Below are 18,002 nucleotides of genomic sequence, written 5' to 3' on the forward strand. Positions count from 1 at the left end.
CATTGCTCCACATGTCCTTCAAGGCAGAAACATCAGAAAAACCCTGAAAGCTGGTGCAGGATCGGAGTCTGGGACCTCTGGCAACTCCTTCTGCAAGGTGGCAAGTCCTAAATACGAATTGTTCTTTGTGGCCCCAAGAGTCTGCTCACAAGGGTGAATGCATACGTAGACTTGCTAGAAAATACTAGATGCTGGGTGGGGGTATGAAGGCCAGAAACACCATCAAAATATTCGCTTCATGTTTGTTCCCATGAAGACGAACCAAAATGGAAATGGGGGCGTTCTTTGTCCCTGTCCCTTGCTTTTTCTTTCCTAACGCCCAAGTGTCATTGCACGTCTCAGCTTCTAAGTAGTGCTTCAGAATAAATACTCGATTTCCCTTGGCTTTATTATTTCTCCCCTGCATTTTCATATCAACCACAAAGACATAATCTGAAACGTACACAGGAAAAAGGGAAATTATTGCTACTGTTTTCAGAGATAATCAGTTTAATGTCAAATTCATGTGGATTTCTTCATAATGAACAGAACAAATTGAGCTCAAATTCAAACAGTGGGAATCTGAGTCAGAGAGGAAAATTAAAATGAAGAACATTAATATCCTGATTTCTAACCCAACTGAGACCTGATTGTTTCCTAAATGAAATCTCCCATCAAATTCCTCCCACCCACCCAAAAATATAATTAGCTGCGATTTCCATGCTGAAACCCTATCTGTGCCGTTAACTCAGCAGGGACGGCTGTGTGTGTTTTAGGGAGGGTGGGTGAAGTTTTAAATTACCTTTAGATGGCCATATCAGCCTGCATTTTTAGGAGACATTTCTTTAGGAAATGCATCAGAAGGTGAAATCCTGCCTTTGGCAGGGGGCTGTCACTCCAAAAAGATAGTAGCTGCAGGTTAGCACCAGGGCAGCACAGAAATACTAAAGTGAACCAGTTTGGGGTTGCTTTCCCCAGATTTTCCTCTTCTGTAGGGTGAGATGAAGATGCTTGGGTTAAGCTGTCTGCATAGGGTTGGTGGTAGGAGGTGTCACAGTCTGGACATGACTTGGCAATACCAGCAGTGAAAACAGGGTGGCTTTTGGTGTGGTTAGAAGGAGAGACAGAAGAGGTAAAAAAAAAAAAAAAGAAAAAAAGAAAAAGAAAAAAGGGAAAGAAAAACAAAGAGTAAAATAAAAAATCAACATTCCCTGGGAATCTCAAACCACAAACCTCTCTGGAAGAGGGGCTCCAGCAAGCCATGCTAACAGCAGCTCCTGCGGATCCCACTGCCCCTCTCACCAAATGATACCCCAAAAAACCTGCCAGTGCCTGTGCCCAGCAAAAAAAAACCAACAAAACAGTTCCTATCCCACAAATTCACCTAAGCTGCCCAGGAACGGCTTAACCTGGTTCAGCATTTTTTCCAGTTGCTGGCTTCAGAGCAGGGATCCGAGCTGCCATGCAAGCCGTGTCAGCCCCTGTTCGTGAGCTTAAATAATTTCTCCGTGGTGAGCCATCCCCATACACTTCCAAGAGTGATTGCTGCTCATCTGGGCCCATCGAAAAGCTGACCCTTTGCTGGCAGTGCCTAGAGAAAGTGGAGGGCAGGTGGAAATGTGGATGGTGGAAGCGTTACCGCTGTCAGGTGTCAGTCTTTTCTCAAGTGGCTCATTCGCTCCCTGATGGATTTATGTGACCAGTGTGACAGTCAGATTTCTGCTGAATTTATGTTGCATATAAGACAAATAGCGAGCAGTTGTGCTCTGGGAGAGGTGGGAATGCCTCTGCTCATCTCGATAGGATATTTCGGAGGGCGCCATGAATTGATGTATCACAGTAAGGCTAAACGGTTCTTACCTGCTCTGAGTAACACCAATCACTCTTCTCCTGGCTGGAAGATATTAGAGAAGAAATACTTTCTCTGCTTTCTCTCCATTTGTTTTCTTTTTACAGTTAGCAGCAAGCAGTGCTCCCGTTTCTCCTGTGAAGTCAGTCAGTTTTCATATCGTGTCTTTCACAAAGATAGTTCGTCTGTTTTTTTGTCTTTTGTTTTGTTTTCATTATTAATGAGCAGGATGTGGCTATATGAGCACACAAGTTGGCAGGCAGAGTTAATGGTGAGCAGTACAACGTATAAGCACATTTTCAAATGTGCTGGGTTGCTCGTTTTCTTTTATCCTCACTCCTATTGTGGCACTGTTGTCGGCAGGTTCAGCACAGCAGACCGCCAAGTACGTCCAGGGCGCCTGTGGTTGCCTTCCTGGTTCATGAATGAATCTGCAGATGCCTAGAGGGAACTCATCACAATATTCCTGGGTGTAAAACTACTTTGCATTCTTTCTTTCTAAGCACCAAACGGTTCAAGAATAATTTGACTAAAGGAAAGTGTCTGTCTCCCGCAGACAGTTTGCCCTTGGCAGTACCATCACTGCGCAACTGGGGACGTGGTGCAGAGCAAGAGGTGCATCTGTTTAAAGCTGAGCTTTGCCCTGGAGATGCTTTAGATGCTTTGTGCTCAGTTTTTTAGTGATTCTCGGGGTTTTCTGGAGGGGAGCAGTAAATACAGAGTACTTCTTGTGATTCTTGAAGTTGAGCCTGGGGTGGCCCTGGTAGGGGATGAAGCCTGTGTGGCCATTTGGAGACCATCATCTGCCAATGTGCAAATCTCGTTTCATCATCAACATTGCTTTCAGTCAAAGGCAGGGCACTTTTTTCCAGAGCCTGTCCTTTTTGCAGGGTGCTGAGAGGTGTCTGTGCTCGATGCTCCCCTGAGTCAGCAGGTGCACAGTGCTGCACAGACCCAGAGGACACAGCGCTCCTTGCCCTCGAGCATTTCCCTTCCCACTTTTTAGCCCCAGCCCTGGGAAATCTAGTCCTTTAGTCCCTGTTTTCAAGGGTTTCAACAGTCCTGGAGCCTGGAGGCGTCTGATTTATCCACAAACAGCAACAGCAATGAAAACCCACTTTCCGCCTGCCTCAGGAGTATGATTAGCTGTTCAATTTCTGTTCCTTTATGGTCAAGACTGCCTCTTGAGAGTGGAGTAGCGCTTTTCTGAGGTGTTTATGTGTCCCCTGGATGTTTGGTGAAAGTCACAGGGCAAAAAGCAGGGTGAGAGTCCCCAGAGGCATCTCTGTGCTAATCCAGAGCAAGCCCAAGGGCTCTTTTCCAGCGTCTCGTCTAACTACGGTTTCATGAGTGCTGTGGCTTCTGCTCCCTCTCTGGGGAGAGCGGTGCTCAAGAGCACACGCTGTCCCAGCACCAGAAACTCCTGTGCCAATGGTCACAACAGCGAGGAGATCCTCCAGAAGAAATAGCCCGGGGATTTCAGAAGCTTGATTTGTGTCAAGACTCTGAATTTTCCATTTTGCCCGGCGTGGGAGGCCGTTTTGTTACCTCACCATCCCACTGCCCCTGGCATTTTTCTGATGAAACTGCCCAAGATTTAACTCTTTGATTTCACACCCTGTGCCCCTGCATTTTGTTACCTCTCTGTAACCATTACAGAGCGCGTACATCCTCCCCTTACCCTCCCTGGCCCTATGGATACCCCCACCTGGGTCCCACACCCAAACAGGTGGCGTATTTGGGTGAAGCAGTCCACGTGCAGTTGCACTGAATCAGCCGAGAGGGATTGCTGTTTGGAGACACAAATCTCTGCAACCCCATTAAGTGGCTGTTGTTTTGGCTAAATGTCAGTATCTGGCATCAGAATGAACCATCCTGATAATTAGATATGAACTGGAAATGAATTCCAGGGAGCTGAGGTAGTTGTAAGCAAATTAATATTTTCTGTTTTGTAACGTAAAAGCAGTATCCTTTTGGACTAGTGATTGCCATGCTCTCTCTTTTTATTGTTCTGTTTTACTTTTTTTTTTTCCCAGTCAGCCATACATTTTGTGCCAGGAAAAATTATGATTTTCTGCTTCAAGGATCAAAACTTAAGGAATTTAGCTCATATTTCTGCTTACGTGCAAAATGAATCCCAGTGCCGATTGTCTTCTCGTCTGTTTTGCCTTTCTGCTGCCTGGGACTGAGTTAGCTGAGATTTGTTGCAGTGATTTCAGTGAGTGACGTGGCATTCTTCCTTTGGGAGATATTATGAACTGGCTTTGATTTTAGGATTGACAGCCATATAATTGGAAGTTCAGTCATTAGATGGATCAGATTTAAAGAGGAAAAGTAAGGGCAAGGCAATTTCTGAAATCAGAGCGGGCTTTGGGGAGTATTAGATCCAGCAGAGTATTGCTGCAGAGCAATCTTAATATGATGACTGTGAAAGAGGGAGGAAGAAAGCATGGCTGCTTATACAGATTCCTGTAAGTACAGACCAATTTCTGCCATAGGCAAGGCTCCCTGCAAGTAAGAGCTTAGGACTAGTGAGAAATAAGTATAAAGAGGAACAATGAGGGATAATGCACCTTTGTATAGTCATGGTATAGAGAATTATAAACCCTTTGAAGGGGCAGCAATGGTAAAAAGAAATGTCCCATTCTGGGAATGTGTTTGAGCAGTTGAGAAGGAATCGGTGAAGTGATGGCCTCTATCCTGGGGCAAATATTTATAAATCCCTGTAGACTAGCAATGTGTTTGGAACGTGGCCTGCAGATTATAATCCAGCAGAGCTTTATCATCTGAAATTTTATGTAAGAAAGGAAGAAAATAGGGAAAAAGAAATACTTTCCCTGCCCTGTCTCTGCATAAAAGCATGGGATGTTTCATTTTGTTAAGCTCTGGATAGCCCAGAGCTTAACAACCTCATTTGCTGAAATTCCATTTCACTGCAGTCAGTATTAATAGCTTCTCAATGAATAGATTAGATGCTGCAAGTGACAACAAACCTATTTGAGAGAAATTTAATAGGGAGGTTTATTGAAGTTTATTAACTGAATCCTGTTGGCTATTATAAGAACAGAGTTCGATAAATCTAAACATCAGAGCATTCGTTGAAGGGAACCAGGAAAAATGCTGAATATGCCTCTGGTCCTTCAGCAAATGTGTGATTTCACTTTTCATAATTGCATTAATCGTTTGAATAAACTGCAAGAGAACATGTGGAAGACCAGGATTCTTTAAATACAGGAAAAATCTGTGTGTAATACAGTAAAGGACACTACTGAATGCTGATAAGGACAGTCACGATGATAACTGGAGCTTTGACTCATACAAACCTGCTTTGAATATATTTTCTCTCCCTGGAAGTAAAGTGGAATAAAAAAGTTAATGCTAAGTGATGTACAGAGCCAGCCAGAACTTACAAACTGAGATCTGCACAGCAAGATTGGTTCAGCAACGTTCAGGTTAAGGAAATGAATTATTTACTATGGTTAGGGTATGGCAGATCTGTTTGTTTGCTTGTTTTATTGTTTTTGTTTGTGTTTTATTATTATTATTATTATTATTATTATTATTATTATTATTATTATTTATTTTTGGTTGGTTGGTTTAGTTTTTAAATGAGCACTGAGTCAAGGAGTCATCTCTAACCACCCAGTTGGTGTCCAGGATGCAGCAGTCCCCCGTGCTCGCTGGCAGCTCAGGCACTGCAGTACCTCCCGGGGACTGGTCCGTTCTCTCTCTGCAGGGTGGTCTGAAGTCAAATATATGAAGTGTGAGAAACCGAGGTGCTTGATTTATGGTGGCTGTGGACAGAAAGATAAGTTGGCTGCTTCGGGAGGCAGAGCGGGCAGGAGCACAGCGCCCTAGCCTAGCCCTGTGGGATGGAAGTAGCAAGAGCTGCATGGATGGGAAAATGTGAAGTCAGATGAAAGATTAAGGTTGGCCAAAAACACAGCAGTACATGTTTTCGTTGTTGTTTCCTTCTTCGGGAAACAATGAAAAAAGACCAAGAAAAATTACATTTGGGGACTCCCGGGTCAGAGGCAATGAAACATTTTGTTACAACTCCGATGTGCTTTTTCAAAGCTATTTATTTCTGTTTCTGCTCTAATGAAAAGATGACATCATAAGAAAAAGTCCAAGTCAGCTTTCATACAAGCCACTCTTTGGAAACAACCAAAAAATAATTTTCATTTGGAAAACATGGGTTTTTCTTTGGACATTCTTGAAATGCTCAGTTGATTCACTACTTTGTCAGATTCGATTTGTTAAACGCTTTGGTCTCTTTTCTCTGCAAAACTGCACTGCAGGCATGTCTGCTGGGTGTTGGGGAAATCTTCCCTTCCCCAGCGTGCTCCCACCCTGCTGAAATACTCACAGCAAGGCTAGAGCCAATTTTGGCATGGGATTGAAGAGATAGAAAGCCAAGAGTGATATGTGAGGGCGTTGTTATCTTTGTGGACAGATGACCCAGACTAAAGCAGGCAAGCTGAAGCCATTTGCAGCCTGGTTGGGCCATGCTGGATGACGTTATTTTTCAGAAGGTCTGGAAGAGCACTGGGATACATTTCCCTTCCTGCTGAGCAGACCACGCAGATGATTCAAGTTAGCTTAAATGCCTTTGTGTGGCTTTGTCAGCCAGCTGCCCACGAGAAATGGTTTGAATTTTGTTTCCGAATGATACAATCTAGAGCCTGGTGACACACGCTTGTCATCTTTCTTTTCATCCTTTGCTTTTAGCTAGCGTCTAAATTTTACCTATGTTTAACAGGGTGCAGCTTTCTCTTATGGTCATAACACCAAATTCTTGCTCTACTGATGTTAAATACAGGCTCTGGTTGTGGTCCTCTCATCCCACTGAACAAGCAGATGCCCAGGTGAGCCTTTGAGTTTGAAGCCTCATCTTTTTCCCACCCTTAAGGGACACATGCACACAGCACAAGACAGGTTTGCAAATGGAGTGGATTTCCTTTCAGCAGGGCATTTTTGGCTAGCAGAAGTGAAGGTGTTTCAAGGGAGCTGAGCCGAAGCCAACCAGCGTAACTAAGCAAATAAAGAGCACGTTTGGTAATTGCGTGCTGGGCTCAGGTGCTGCAGGAGATGGCAGAGGGATCGTTTGTGTAGGGCATGTTACCGCCGAAAGGCTGCAAAGCAAGGACTGTGTGATTTGCTGGGAGAAGTCGGTGTCATGCCACAGAAGAGGACAAGAGCTGAGGACCCGGCCATAAGTGAGTAAAGAAAAACAAGCGATGGCCAAACGCTGCTTGCTGAGGGTGTTAGGCACACTGCCAGCCTCACACCAAGGCTCACATCGCAAAGGAGGAGATTCGGGGCACTCAGTAGGTGCAAGCAGCCCTGATCCTTCTGCCTTTCAGTCCCCAGACATGCTTTGGCCATTGCCAGCAGCAGCTATCGCAGCACCAGTGGCCCATCTTTGCTGCGCACCCACACGTGAGACCGTGGCACGTAGGGTCAAATCAGCCTATTTACTTTTTCTCCTATTTAGGGAGAGAGTGCTGCTTTGATCCCAGGCTTTCTTTATCGAGCTTTGCTGGCTGTTGATTACCAAGGCCATTTTCATGCAAACGGGGTCATAGTCTGGTAGCCCACCTGCTTCTTGTGCTCGTGCCTCATCTGCAGACTTAATCCATCCTTTCTAATAGCCCCGCTGGTTGCTATAGCAATGATAAAGTGTTATGAAAAAGGCAGGATGATACTTAAAAGTATGGCTGGTGTTACCTTTTCCTTTCTCCCTCCTGGGAAGGAGAAACCCAATAATGGGGATTTGGTTGTTGTATTATTGTTTTATCTAAAGCTTTAACTACAGGCTCTCTGGAGCCTGAATGCAGTTCTCTCTCAAAGTCCTTTGAGGCAGGGACTGTTGCAGCTTTAAAGCAGCTAAGGAGAAACAAGAGCCCAGATTAATGAATACGAGCTGTATGCCAGTTTCTTTTTAAGATGCCAGAGGTTAAATTTTCACAGAAGGTGAAGTTTGCGGTGGCAAGCTCACCCAGACAGGAACCTGCTGCTGAGTCCTTAGGGCCCAGCCCAGTGCCTAAAAGTATTGAAAGCAATCGGAAAGTGCTACGGGTGGGTTTGTTTTGGCTTTGCATCAGGAGAATTACTCAGCACTGCCATCACAAATGGCATTTAGATCAGTAAATTAAAAAATCTTCGCCCTCAGGAGTAAAGGGAGAGGAAGGCAGAAGATACAATACTTTTGCTTTAGTATCTGCATACGGGCTGTTGTGTTATACCAAGCATCCTCTTTTACACACCTGAGAGAGAGAGAATGACTTATTCTGAGTTTTCAGCCTTTGGTGGTATTTATAGTTGGGACTGCGGATCTGCATTAAATGTTGCCAGAAATGACCTAGTCCAGAAGAGCCAGGTTTGTGTGAATTCAGCTCGTTTCAGAGCCCACTGGGCAGCAAAGAACCCCCCTGGTGCCTCCAGGCAAGCCAAGCACTGTGTGCTGACACAGATCTGTCCCTTCTCATCTCTCGTCATGCGGCACAAGCAGCCCTGGTGCTAAATGCTCTGACCTGCCCAGCTGACACAGGGGGCAGACCCCACGAGCATCCCTGCCTTTGTTGCAGGAGCCGTGTTCTCGGTGAGATCAGACCAGGAATATATCGAGTGAGCTGCTCTTTCTGGCAGCTGCCATTTAAAGACGCCTCGAGCAAAAGCATCCGAAATCACATGGCAGGTGTATCCTCCTCTTCCTTATTGAATCTCACAGTGGCCACCTTGGGGATTGGTTAAATCTCAGATGGGAGGGTTATATCACTTCTGGATGTATGACTGGCATTAGCTCTGGACATTCCCATTACCTGAACAAAAGCGAGTCCCGTTTCGAATCCTTTATGGCCCAGCTTGTTTAGAAGTGGCATAAAAGCAGAAACACTTCAGTGCAGCTGGTAGGCACACTGGAGTAAAGCTAGTGCAAGAAGACAAGCTGTGCCTACAGTCCCTCGCCCCACATGTACAGGAGATTAATGGATAAATGCGTTACCTGAAAGAAAGGATTGACTCATCTGACTATGAGTTATATTCAAGGTTGCTTAGTTAAGTGTTCATATAATGTTTTTTTACAGGAGACAGCTTTGTTTCCTTATTTCCAATCCCAACAGTTCATCAGTGTAGCCAAAACCATCAGGTGAGAGACAACAGTATTTTTTCCAGCTGCATGTGTTGAGGAGCCTCCCTGGCATGCAGCCCTCATGCAGTGCTGCCTCCTTACCATGTCCTGCACTCAAAAGGCCAAGGGGCCTGCTAATGCCATGCGCCTCGGGGCGGGAGGGCTGGGGGGGAGCAGAAAAGAGGGGCAGGACAGCAGGCTGCTTTCTCCTGACCCTCTGCAATCGTAGAGCAGCGCCATCCTGGGACATGGAGCCAGTGTACGAGCACCGCAGGAGGCAACTCTGGAGCTCTGGAGGTCCTTGGGTTTGGCCGGCTTTTGCTTTCTTTAGATACTCTGTTGGTATGAGCTTTCAGAGGGCTTGCTGATAAGGCAAGGCAAGGCAGAGCAGAAGCCAGGTAATTATTTGCAGAGAAGAGGTTGTGCCCTGAACCTCGCCTGCCTTGCAAAGGCTGCCTCCACAGGGCCACCTCCGCCACCAGAGGAAGCAGGTGGTGGTCTCCTCTGCCCCAAAAGTGACAAAGGCATTGCTGTGAGAGCGGCTGGTTTGAGGAATTGGCTTTTCGATGGCTTGTTTGGGTTTGGGCCAGCAGATACTGGTGACAGCCAGGTAAGGCTATCAGTTTGACTAGCGGCCGAGCCAGGATGCGGGAAGCTGGGAAGGAATATTTGGAAGGCTTGAGACAGCCCTGGTGTGGCAGCAGGCTGGGGAAAAGGTGCTGGTCTGTTTTCTGTGCTCCTTCCCCTCCTCTTTGCCCTCTGATAGCCCTGTCCTGGCTAGCTGGAGTCACCCCATCAAAAACTTGCTTGTTCTTGGGAAGGTTTTGCTCTAATGGTTTAGCCCAAGAGGTAAAAAATAAATGTCCTTGAGTATTCCTGGGAATTGCCCTGGGGTGAGGTTTTGTGTCAGCTGCCTCTCTGGATCCCAGAGGAGTCTTAATGGGGCAAGGGCTTACTAGATTTGTGGTCAGCTAAAAGGAGGGGGGAGGCTTTGCTTCGTGGGCTGATGCCCATGGTGGGAAACACGCTGGGTCTCAGCAGCCACCTGCCGAACCGTGATGACCCTAAAAAGCACAAGTCCAGGGGCTGCAACCGCAAGGGACAGACCTCAGCGGGAGGCTGGCTGCTGGCTGTGTGGTCAGAAATGGCTGCAAGGAGGGCAGGGAGTGCTGAAAAATAAAATTAAAAAAAGGTGTTTGCTTGGAAAAAGGAGAGCAAGAGGAGAAGGCACATCTCCATGGTCCACTCTCGCTCCTGAGAGAAACACCGGCTGGGGCTGCGGTGCTCTTGCTCCCCACCTGCCAGGAGGTACAGGGAAGCTTTCGGGACCAGGAGCTGAAGTGAAACTTGCCCTCTTAGCAGTGAGAAACCGGTTCGTGGAGCAGAGCTCTCCGATGAGTGCCAGGAGCCTTCTGGAGAGGATGCACTTTCCATCCTTTCTCTTTAATTACGCTTTTTTCAATTTAAGACGTGTTTCAAAGGACAAGCGAAAGGGATCCTAACACACAGTGGGAATTAAATGTGCTGTTTTATGTTAATCTTTCTTTTTTTTTTCTTTTTTCCTTCTTCATTTGGTACTTTTTGGAGAGTTCCCCCCCCCCCCCCCCCCCCATTGTGTAGGCTGCCATCTTCCTGTGTTTATTTGTAGCAAGCATGTGGGCATAGCCTTGCTTACACTCGGAGCAACTGGGGAACCACCATAAATGTAGCTTATCTGCTTTCTGATCCATTTTCTTTTGCATCAGTTTGGATTTGTGCATCGTCAGTAACATCTGTGCTGCTTTAGTGGCCTACAGTTTTTGAGTCTAATTAGCTGGCTGCTTGTAATCAGGACTATTTCAACTGTTGTCATTCTGAATGTTCTTTTTTCCCTTTTTTTTATGCCACATTTGCCTGATTGACCTTTTTTTTGTTGTTGTTTTTTTTCTCTGTCTTTCTATCGGGCTGCTCCAGGAGCCATGGCTAATCATCTTATAACCAATGCTCTGCTTCGTCCTCATGGCACTAACAACCCTTATAATACATTGCTCGGGGAATCGGCGGTCTATAACAACCCTTCTGTCAGCATGTACAACGCACAAGGTGTGCTGGAGTTTCTCTCTAATTTTTCTAGTGAGAATTCCATTTTCTGTGGCTTCTTTTGGCCCATTTCTTTCTTTTTTTTTTTTTTCTTCCTTTTTTTTTTTTTTTCTCCCCACACACACGCTTTGTTTTTTTGGAACTGGGCACAAAAATGATCCCCCCCCTTTCCTTTCATTTCAGTGCATTTTTCCATTTTCCTTAGGCTTTTTTTCCATGAGCGATCAAGTTCACTTTGAGAGACACTCATCAGTCCCACTCAAAACATTCATAGTAGTTTTTATTTTGATTTTTTTTTTCAATCCCCGTGCTTTTGTATTGTTTTGGTCTTGTGTCTGTGTTTTGTCAGACGTATCCATTCTTCTCTTTGTTGTCAGCACATTTCCTCGTTAAACCATTCATTTCAGAAACAGGAACACCTTTGAAGGTAAGTGAAGCTAAAATGGCCTTTGACACCAAAGCTGCTCGTTCGAAATGGCAGAGAGAAATGCGGTCAGCAGCGCACCAGCGTCTGCCAGAGGTTACACAAGTAAAAATGCAAAACAAAGCAAAACCGCCCTTGATCTGTAGGAAAAAAAAAAAATGACAGCTGAAGCGAGGAGTGGAGGTCGGCTCTAACAAGCAGAGCTTAGACATTGTAGGAAACGTTTTGCCGTTTGCATTAATACGTTTTCTATATGCTATTAGGAAGTAAGAAGAAAGAAAGAATAGAAAAAGGTGTAGGAGAGACGAGGTGCTCTTGGCATACCCTCCTTGCAGCGATAACAGGGGAACAGGTAGAGTCAGTGGTACCTAGCTGAGGCTTCTGCTGGGAGATCAGCCTCTTGTCACCTACGTGGAGAGACTCCTCCAGCCGTGGGGACCGCTGGGGTTTGTAGGCAGATGTCCTGGTGCTGCTGTAGGGACAGGCAGATGTGCTTAACCAGGACCCGAGGGGCAGCTGGGGAGGAAGGAGCTCTGCCAGCTCCTCTCAGTGACAGCTCTGTCCGGCTCTGCCACCTCCATTTCATGCAGGGGGGCTTGCTTGAGAGGTGGCCAGATCCTCACAGAGTAACGCTGCTTCCAAGCATGTCAGGTGTCCCCTCCCTGTGAAGGTGTCCCTTCCCAGTAAAGGATCCCTAAGGAAGGGAGAATGACGATGGTTATCCTGCAAAGAGTAAAATCCCCGTTATGCTGTATAGCAGAGTACTGTTCACAACAGGAATAGATATCAAACTGTATCACTAGGGTATTTTCATTCAGACCACAAGGAAGCACGTGTGTTTGCCCTTTTTGCTGTTCCTAAATTTCCTAAGCCATGCTAACTTTGTGCAATCAATTTGCTTTCACTAATGCTTTTTCTAAAAGAGACTACTGTTAAGCTTGAAATGCTCTGCGTTATAGGAACTTCTGTGTATCACCAATGTCAGAACAAGCCTTGATATTCTGTATGTTTCCTTGCATGGTAATGCTGAGGTTTGAGGGACTTTAAAAACAGGTTGCAGCAGGTAATGGTGGGTCAACGTCTGGCTTAAGACAAGGCCTAATGTGCAAGTCTGGGTGCCTTGAGCGAACAAAAGTGTTTTGAGCAGAAATGTGACAAAAGGGTTTTACGTACATTTTAATAATCTTGTGTTCTTCTAGCTGGTGAGACTGGATTCTGATACAATTGCCTGAGTTAACAACGTATTGTTCCACAAATAGTGTTATTGATTCAGAAGTGCTATTTGGTGCAACACAAGCAGATGGAAAAGAGAGAAACCTGCCTAGGCTACATCCGTAGGAGATTAAAGAAAGTGGGACCACTACTGATCCCATTTAAGCCGCAGGAGCTTTCCCATTGACTTTACCAGGCAGCAGAATGCAACCCATTGTGTTCAGGAAGCTGCAAGTTAATTAATGGTCAAAGAAAGCGGTACAGCTATTGCTTTGCAAACTGGTTGTTGTCCTGGGACCAAGCATGCCATTAGAAAGTGTGAATATTAGCAGATCCCACAGGGGAAAAGAAGGTTAGCAAAAGCAGTTTGGGCTCTTTGGGATTAAAAACCCTGCAGCCTTGGCTAGGACTGGTGTGCAGTGAGGGCTCGCTAGCTCACGTCACTCTACTAACTCATCCCATGTCACCAAGGCTATGATTTTTGTGCACCTTCATCTGCCACTTCTGGTGCTGCCCATGGACAGAGGCAGGACACTGTAGAGAGGGTAAACCTGGGGTCTTACCTCTTCTGTCCATGCCACCCCCTCCCCAGTTACAGGCGTTAAAATACCCTCTCTGTTCAAGCCGAAGCTGCCACATCTGTGTTAGAGTCTCAGCAGGAGCATTGAAAAGAGGCTGGGGATGAGAACCCAAAAGGCCAAAGCCTGCTTACTGGTGGCAAAAGCAATTCCTTCAGTGGGACAGAGCGTAGAAGAAGGAGGAGGTGGTAGGTGAGGAGCCTGGCACCCCGCAGCACGTGCACAGCGCCTGCTGCCATTTGCAGCTGATGGATGTACGCTCGCTTGGTCTCTTGGATGCCTAAGTGTCTCCGAATGGCCTAACCACTTCCAGGAGTGATAATTTTAAGAGAAGAAGGAAATCACGTAACGAGCTCTGCTTAAATCACAGCGTGCCACAGACCAGAGCAAAGTGGGAAGCTGACAGTTAAACAATGGCTCTTCATCTTCATCTCTGGCTCTCTCTCTTTTTTTTTTTTTTAATCCTTCCTTCTCGATAGCTTCATTTACAGATGCCATTATTCGATCTACTATTTCTCTCACCTTTGTTTGCAAAGTCCATGTAGCTTTCCATGCGTTTTGGTTATAAAAGAACCGAAAAAAAAAAAAAAAAAAAGCTTCCTTGCAAAAGTTTGTAACGTGCCAGCAGCCCCATGATGAGCAAAGTCGTACTCTTACAAAGCACTGTTGCAAAGGATGGACAGCAAAACATTTTAGCAAGGAAATGGATTTCAGTTTCAACTGCCAGGGGTTATTATAACTAACAGTAAGTAAAGCCATTCGTTTTAAGACTTTGGAAATGACACTGACAGTGCCTGTCTTTTCAAGCATGACTGTTGCGAGCTTTAGACTTTTCTTAAAATTTCCAGGGATTATTTCTTGATTTGTGTTGCACGCTGGACATTTATAATGGCATTGGAAAAAAAGTTTTAAATGTGATTATTTTTTTTAATGAAATGTAGCCTATTGATATTGCGCGTAAAATAATTTTCTGTCTAAAATGTCAATATTTTTAACCTGAAATAAACCATGTAACAAATTCATGTATTCTGGGCAGTGAAAATTATTTCCGTTAACTCTCTTCTGCATATCATCAACTTGCTTTTTACTCATGTTTCTCCTACTGTCGCTGTAAGCTTACTTGTTGTTTTTTCTTTCCTTTTCTTCATGCTGTCGTTTAGAGCCCTACAGAGAGACAAGTATGGGAGTAAAGCTAAACATTGCATATCAAATGTAATTTTTTTTAGTTCACTTTTATTGCATCACATATAGATGATGTAGTTAATAAAGGAAATTCATCTCACAGTTTTGAAATCGGAAGAATCTAGAGCTTATGAATATACATATGTATATGTACGTGTGTGCGTGTGTATGTGTGTGGGTATATATATGTATGTGTACATACATATATATAGAGAGAGATAAGATTAGATGGTGCCTTCTTTGTTTATTTCCCGTTTTTGTGGTATCATTTACCCAGCCTAGTTTTTCATTTAGCCGTGCGTACAATTCCTTTGAACTTCACCTTTTAATTTGCAAGGTCGTGGCATTTTTATACGGCGTGTTTCATCCCCGACCCCGCTCTGTTTTCACGTGCAATGCCTCCGTTTTATTTCCCCGCTGACCCCCCCGGCCTCCAGCTCTATGCATTGGCAGCAGAAGCGGCACTCGGTGCCTCAATGCATACAGTGCCCAGCCATCAGACGATCACTGTTCCCATCGCATACAGTCCTCCCCTAAAACGCTCACCCCTCATCTCTCCCTAAACATCATGGCTTGCTGGGGGAGCTTCCAACGTGAAAATAAGTGGCTTTGCTCTATGTCTGTGATGGCTAGCTAACTTTTTTTTTTGCATAGTTCCCTTGTTTTCTGGAAACACGGGACACAGCAGCACGCTCTAAGCTTCAGAAACCCAAACTCGGACACATTTGGGGCATTTCACTCAAAAGAGAACAAAATCCTGCAGTAGCATTTTCCAGCCGTTGATATACACAACTACTGCATCGCAGATATAGACTAAACCCTGTATTTTCAGAAGGTACCCATGCCATGTACCAAGCATGGTGTGAGCAACCGTTAACCCTAAATTGTTGGCTAAAGGCTCCTCTAATCAGCCGCTGCTTGCTGGGAGTTGCTTGTGATTTTCTTGGCAACGCCCGAAACCCTTAGCTGAAAGGTAGATACACGATTTCATGCACTCCTCGCTCTGGGAATGCCAATAATCCAAAAAAAGAAAACAGGGCAGCTTAAACTGCCAGTGGCCCGAGTTTCTCCTCCCTTGCCCACTCGTCCCACGTTGCTTTCAAAGCATTTCTCCGCCATCCCCTGCAGCGTGAGGGAGGCAGGAGTCAACCCCAGACTTCTGCTGGCAGCGTTGACGCAGGCAATTAGTGGGACAGAAGCGACCAGGCCCATTTGTTGCTAAAATCCAAAGGGCTCATCTGTGGCTGTCTGTGCATTAAATGCTCCTCATGCAAGCCAGGCAGCTGAATTTCACTGGGCTGCATTGTCCCACACAGCAGGCAAGGCAGGAAGGTAGCGAGCCAGGCCCAGGGGCATCCCCAAGACCCTGTCACTCTGTGCAGGTCCCCCCGAGCCTGCCGTACCATGGCAGTGACGGTAGTTTATCTTCATTAAGCCCTCTGCTTTCACTGGGAAAGTAAAATAGAAGCTACTTCTAAAGGCTCTGCGAGACCCGGCAGCAGCTGTCTGCAGCGCTGATTACATTAGCAATGCCACCTGCCCAGTATCAACTAAGTTATTTTGGCCACAGCCTTGGAGCAGGAGAGAGGTAGGGCATTTAGCCTTATTCCCAAAAAGCTTCAGACAGGAAGCGCTCCGCGCCCCTGTCTTGCATGTCAGCACAAGCTAATCACCAAATCTTGCCTTTAGGGCCTATGCCTTTCCTCTGACGTGGAGAGAGGATTTATTTTTCACCTTCAAAGCAAGTAAGGATGCAGTCCTAAGTGAAGCCTGGGTAATGATTAGCCTTGTGCTGTGAATACATTTCCTCAGCTAGGGTGAATTGCCACAGAGCGTGGAGCAAGGGCTGTTTGGACCAGCTCAGGCTCACGTATCCCTCAGCCCCCCCGAGACATTCAGAGCAAAGCCCCGAGCCTCTGGCAGCAGCCATGCACCGTAGCCACGTAGGAGATGCTGGTGAGGAGAGGTTATTCCTTCCCACCAGCTCTTGCTGCATCAAGTTAAAACTCTTGGCAGCACTTTCCCAATTTTCGGTGGCCAGACCTTAAGTCGGCGAGGCGGAGCCGTGCCCTCTCGTTTTGGCCAAGGCGCTTCTCGCTGCTGAGCCTGGCCCGCCAGTTGCCTTCCCCCAGCAGCGTGGCAGCCTAGGAAAGGGGGTTTTGAGTGTGCACATCCCGCGTGAGTGTCCTCCTGTTTGTACAAGTCACCCTCTCTTGTGTAATGTTTTTCAGAGGGGCTTCTGAACAATGCCAGGGATACAAGTGTCACGGATACTCTACCACTGAATGGTAATCACGGCAACAGCTACAGCATCGCCAGCGGCGAGTACCTCAGCAACTGCGTGCAAATCCTTGACCGCGGGTACAACCACACCGAGAACGCCCTCGAGAAAAAGATCCTGAAGGAACTCACCTCCAACTACATCCCTTCCTACCTGAACAACCACGAGCGCTCCAGCGAGCAGAGCCGCAACCTGATGAACAAACTCGTCAACAGCGTGGGCGGCGGGAGCGAGGACGACGCCATCGTGCTGGACGACGCCACCTCCTTCACCCACGAGGAGAGCCTGGGCCTGGAGCTCATCCACGAGGAGTCGGACGCCCCGCTGCTGCCCCCCCGGGTGTACTCGGCAGACAACCACCAGCCCCACCTCTACAGCCGGCGGCGCATCCCGCAAGACAACAGCGAGAGCTTTTTCCCTTTGCTGACCAACGAGCACACGGACGACCTCCAGTCGCCCAACAGGGATTCTCTCTACACCAGCATGCCCACACTGGCTGGCATGCCCATGACAGAGAGCGTCACCGCCAGCACCCAGACCGACCCCCCGCCAGCCAAAAGCGGTGATGCCGACGATGTTTACTACAAAAGCATGCCCAACCTAGGCTCCAGAAACCACGTCCATCAGCTACACACGTACTACCAGCTAGGTCGAGGCAGCAGCGACGGTTTTATAGTCCCGCCAAACAAAGAGGGAACTCCCCCGGACGGCAATGCAAAAGGACCCGCTCACTTGGTCACTAGTCTATAGAAGATTAAGCAAAAATTAAGCAAACAGACAACAAACAGCCCCTCCGTAACACTCGGTTTACTGTTCTGAGTTAATACAAGCAGTGGTAATATTGTGTGTACTCCTAAATCTTCATGCTGTTCTAAACAAAATGAAACTCTTGGACTTTTTTTACTGGAATTTTTAGGCCAGCCCGGAAAAAACAAAAAAAAAAAACAAAAACAAAAACAAAAAAACAAACAGGAACTGCTGCCCCCCCTCTTCCTCCCCATCCTTCCTCCCTTCAGACAGACTTCATTATGTTAATGAAAGAGATAGGACAGATAACGGCACACTTCGTGGCCTTCTCAAGTTATGCTGTGTTTGTTTAAACAATCCTTGATGCTGTGTTGCTCTTAATACCGAAGACCCGGTTTAAGAAAAAAAAAAAAAAAAAAGGCAAAGAAAAAAAAAAAAAAAGGCCAAAAATGTGCATTTGAAACTAGTAGAGATGACGCATCTAGGTGGGAGTGCTGCACAAAACAAACGAGCTAGCCAAGCTGTTTATTACAAATCCA

General features: G+C 46.3%; 1 protein-coding gene across 17 annotated transcripts in view; it reads left to right on the plus strand.

Moving 5' to 3' along the window:
* ADGRL3 (adhesion G protein-coupled receptor L3) overlaps positions 1 to 17,466 on the plus strand; it is a gene marked incomplete at both ends in the record, with an annotated part of 315,376 nt that extends 297,910 nt beyond the window's left edge. For 10 of the 17 annotated variants that reach the window (XM_084285908.1, XM_084285910.1, XM_084285899.1 and 7 more), the window contains one exon: positions 16,667 to 17,466. In XM_084285908.1, coding sequence (XP_084142034.1) covers positions 16,667 to 17,466 — 800 coding nt within the window. Of the gene's footprint in view, positions 1 to 10,913; positions 11,043 to 14,413; positions 14,466 to 16,666 lie in introns of all 17 variants that reach the window. The other 7 variants (XM_084285904.1, XM_084285905.1, XM_084285906.1 and 4 more) reach the window with 5 other exon arrangements.
* Positions 17,467 to 18,002: the final 536 nt, after the last annotated feature.

This window comes from Netta rufina (genome assembly GCF_964035555.1).
Source record: "Netta rufina genome assembly, chromosome: 4".
In the NCBI taxonomy this organism is placed as follows: Eukaryota; Metazoa; Chordata; class Aves; order Anseriformes; family Anatidae; genus Netta; species Netta rufina.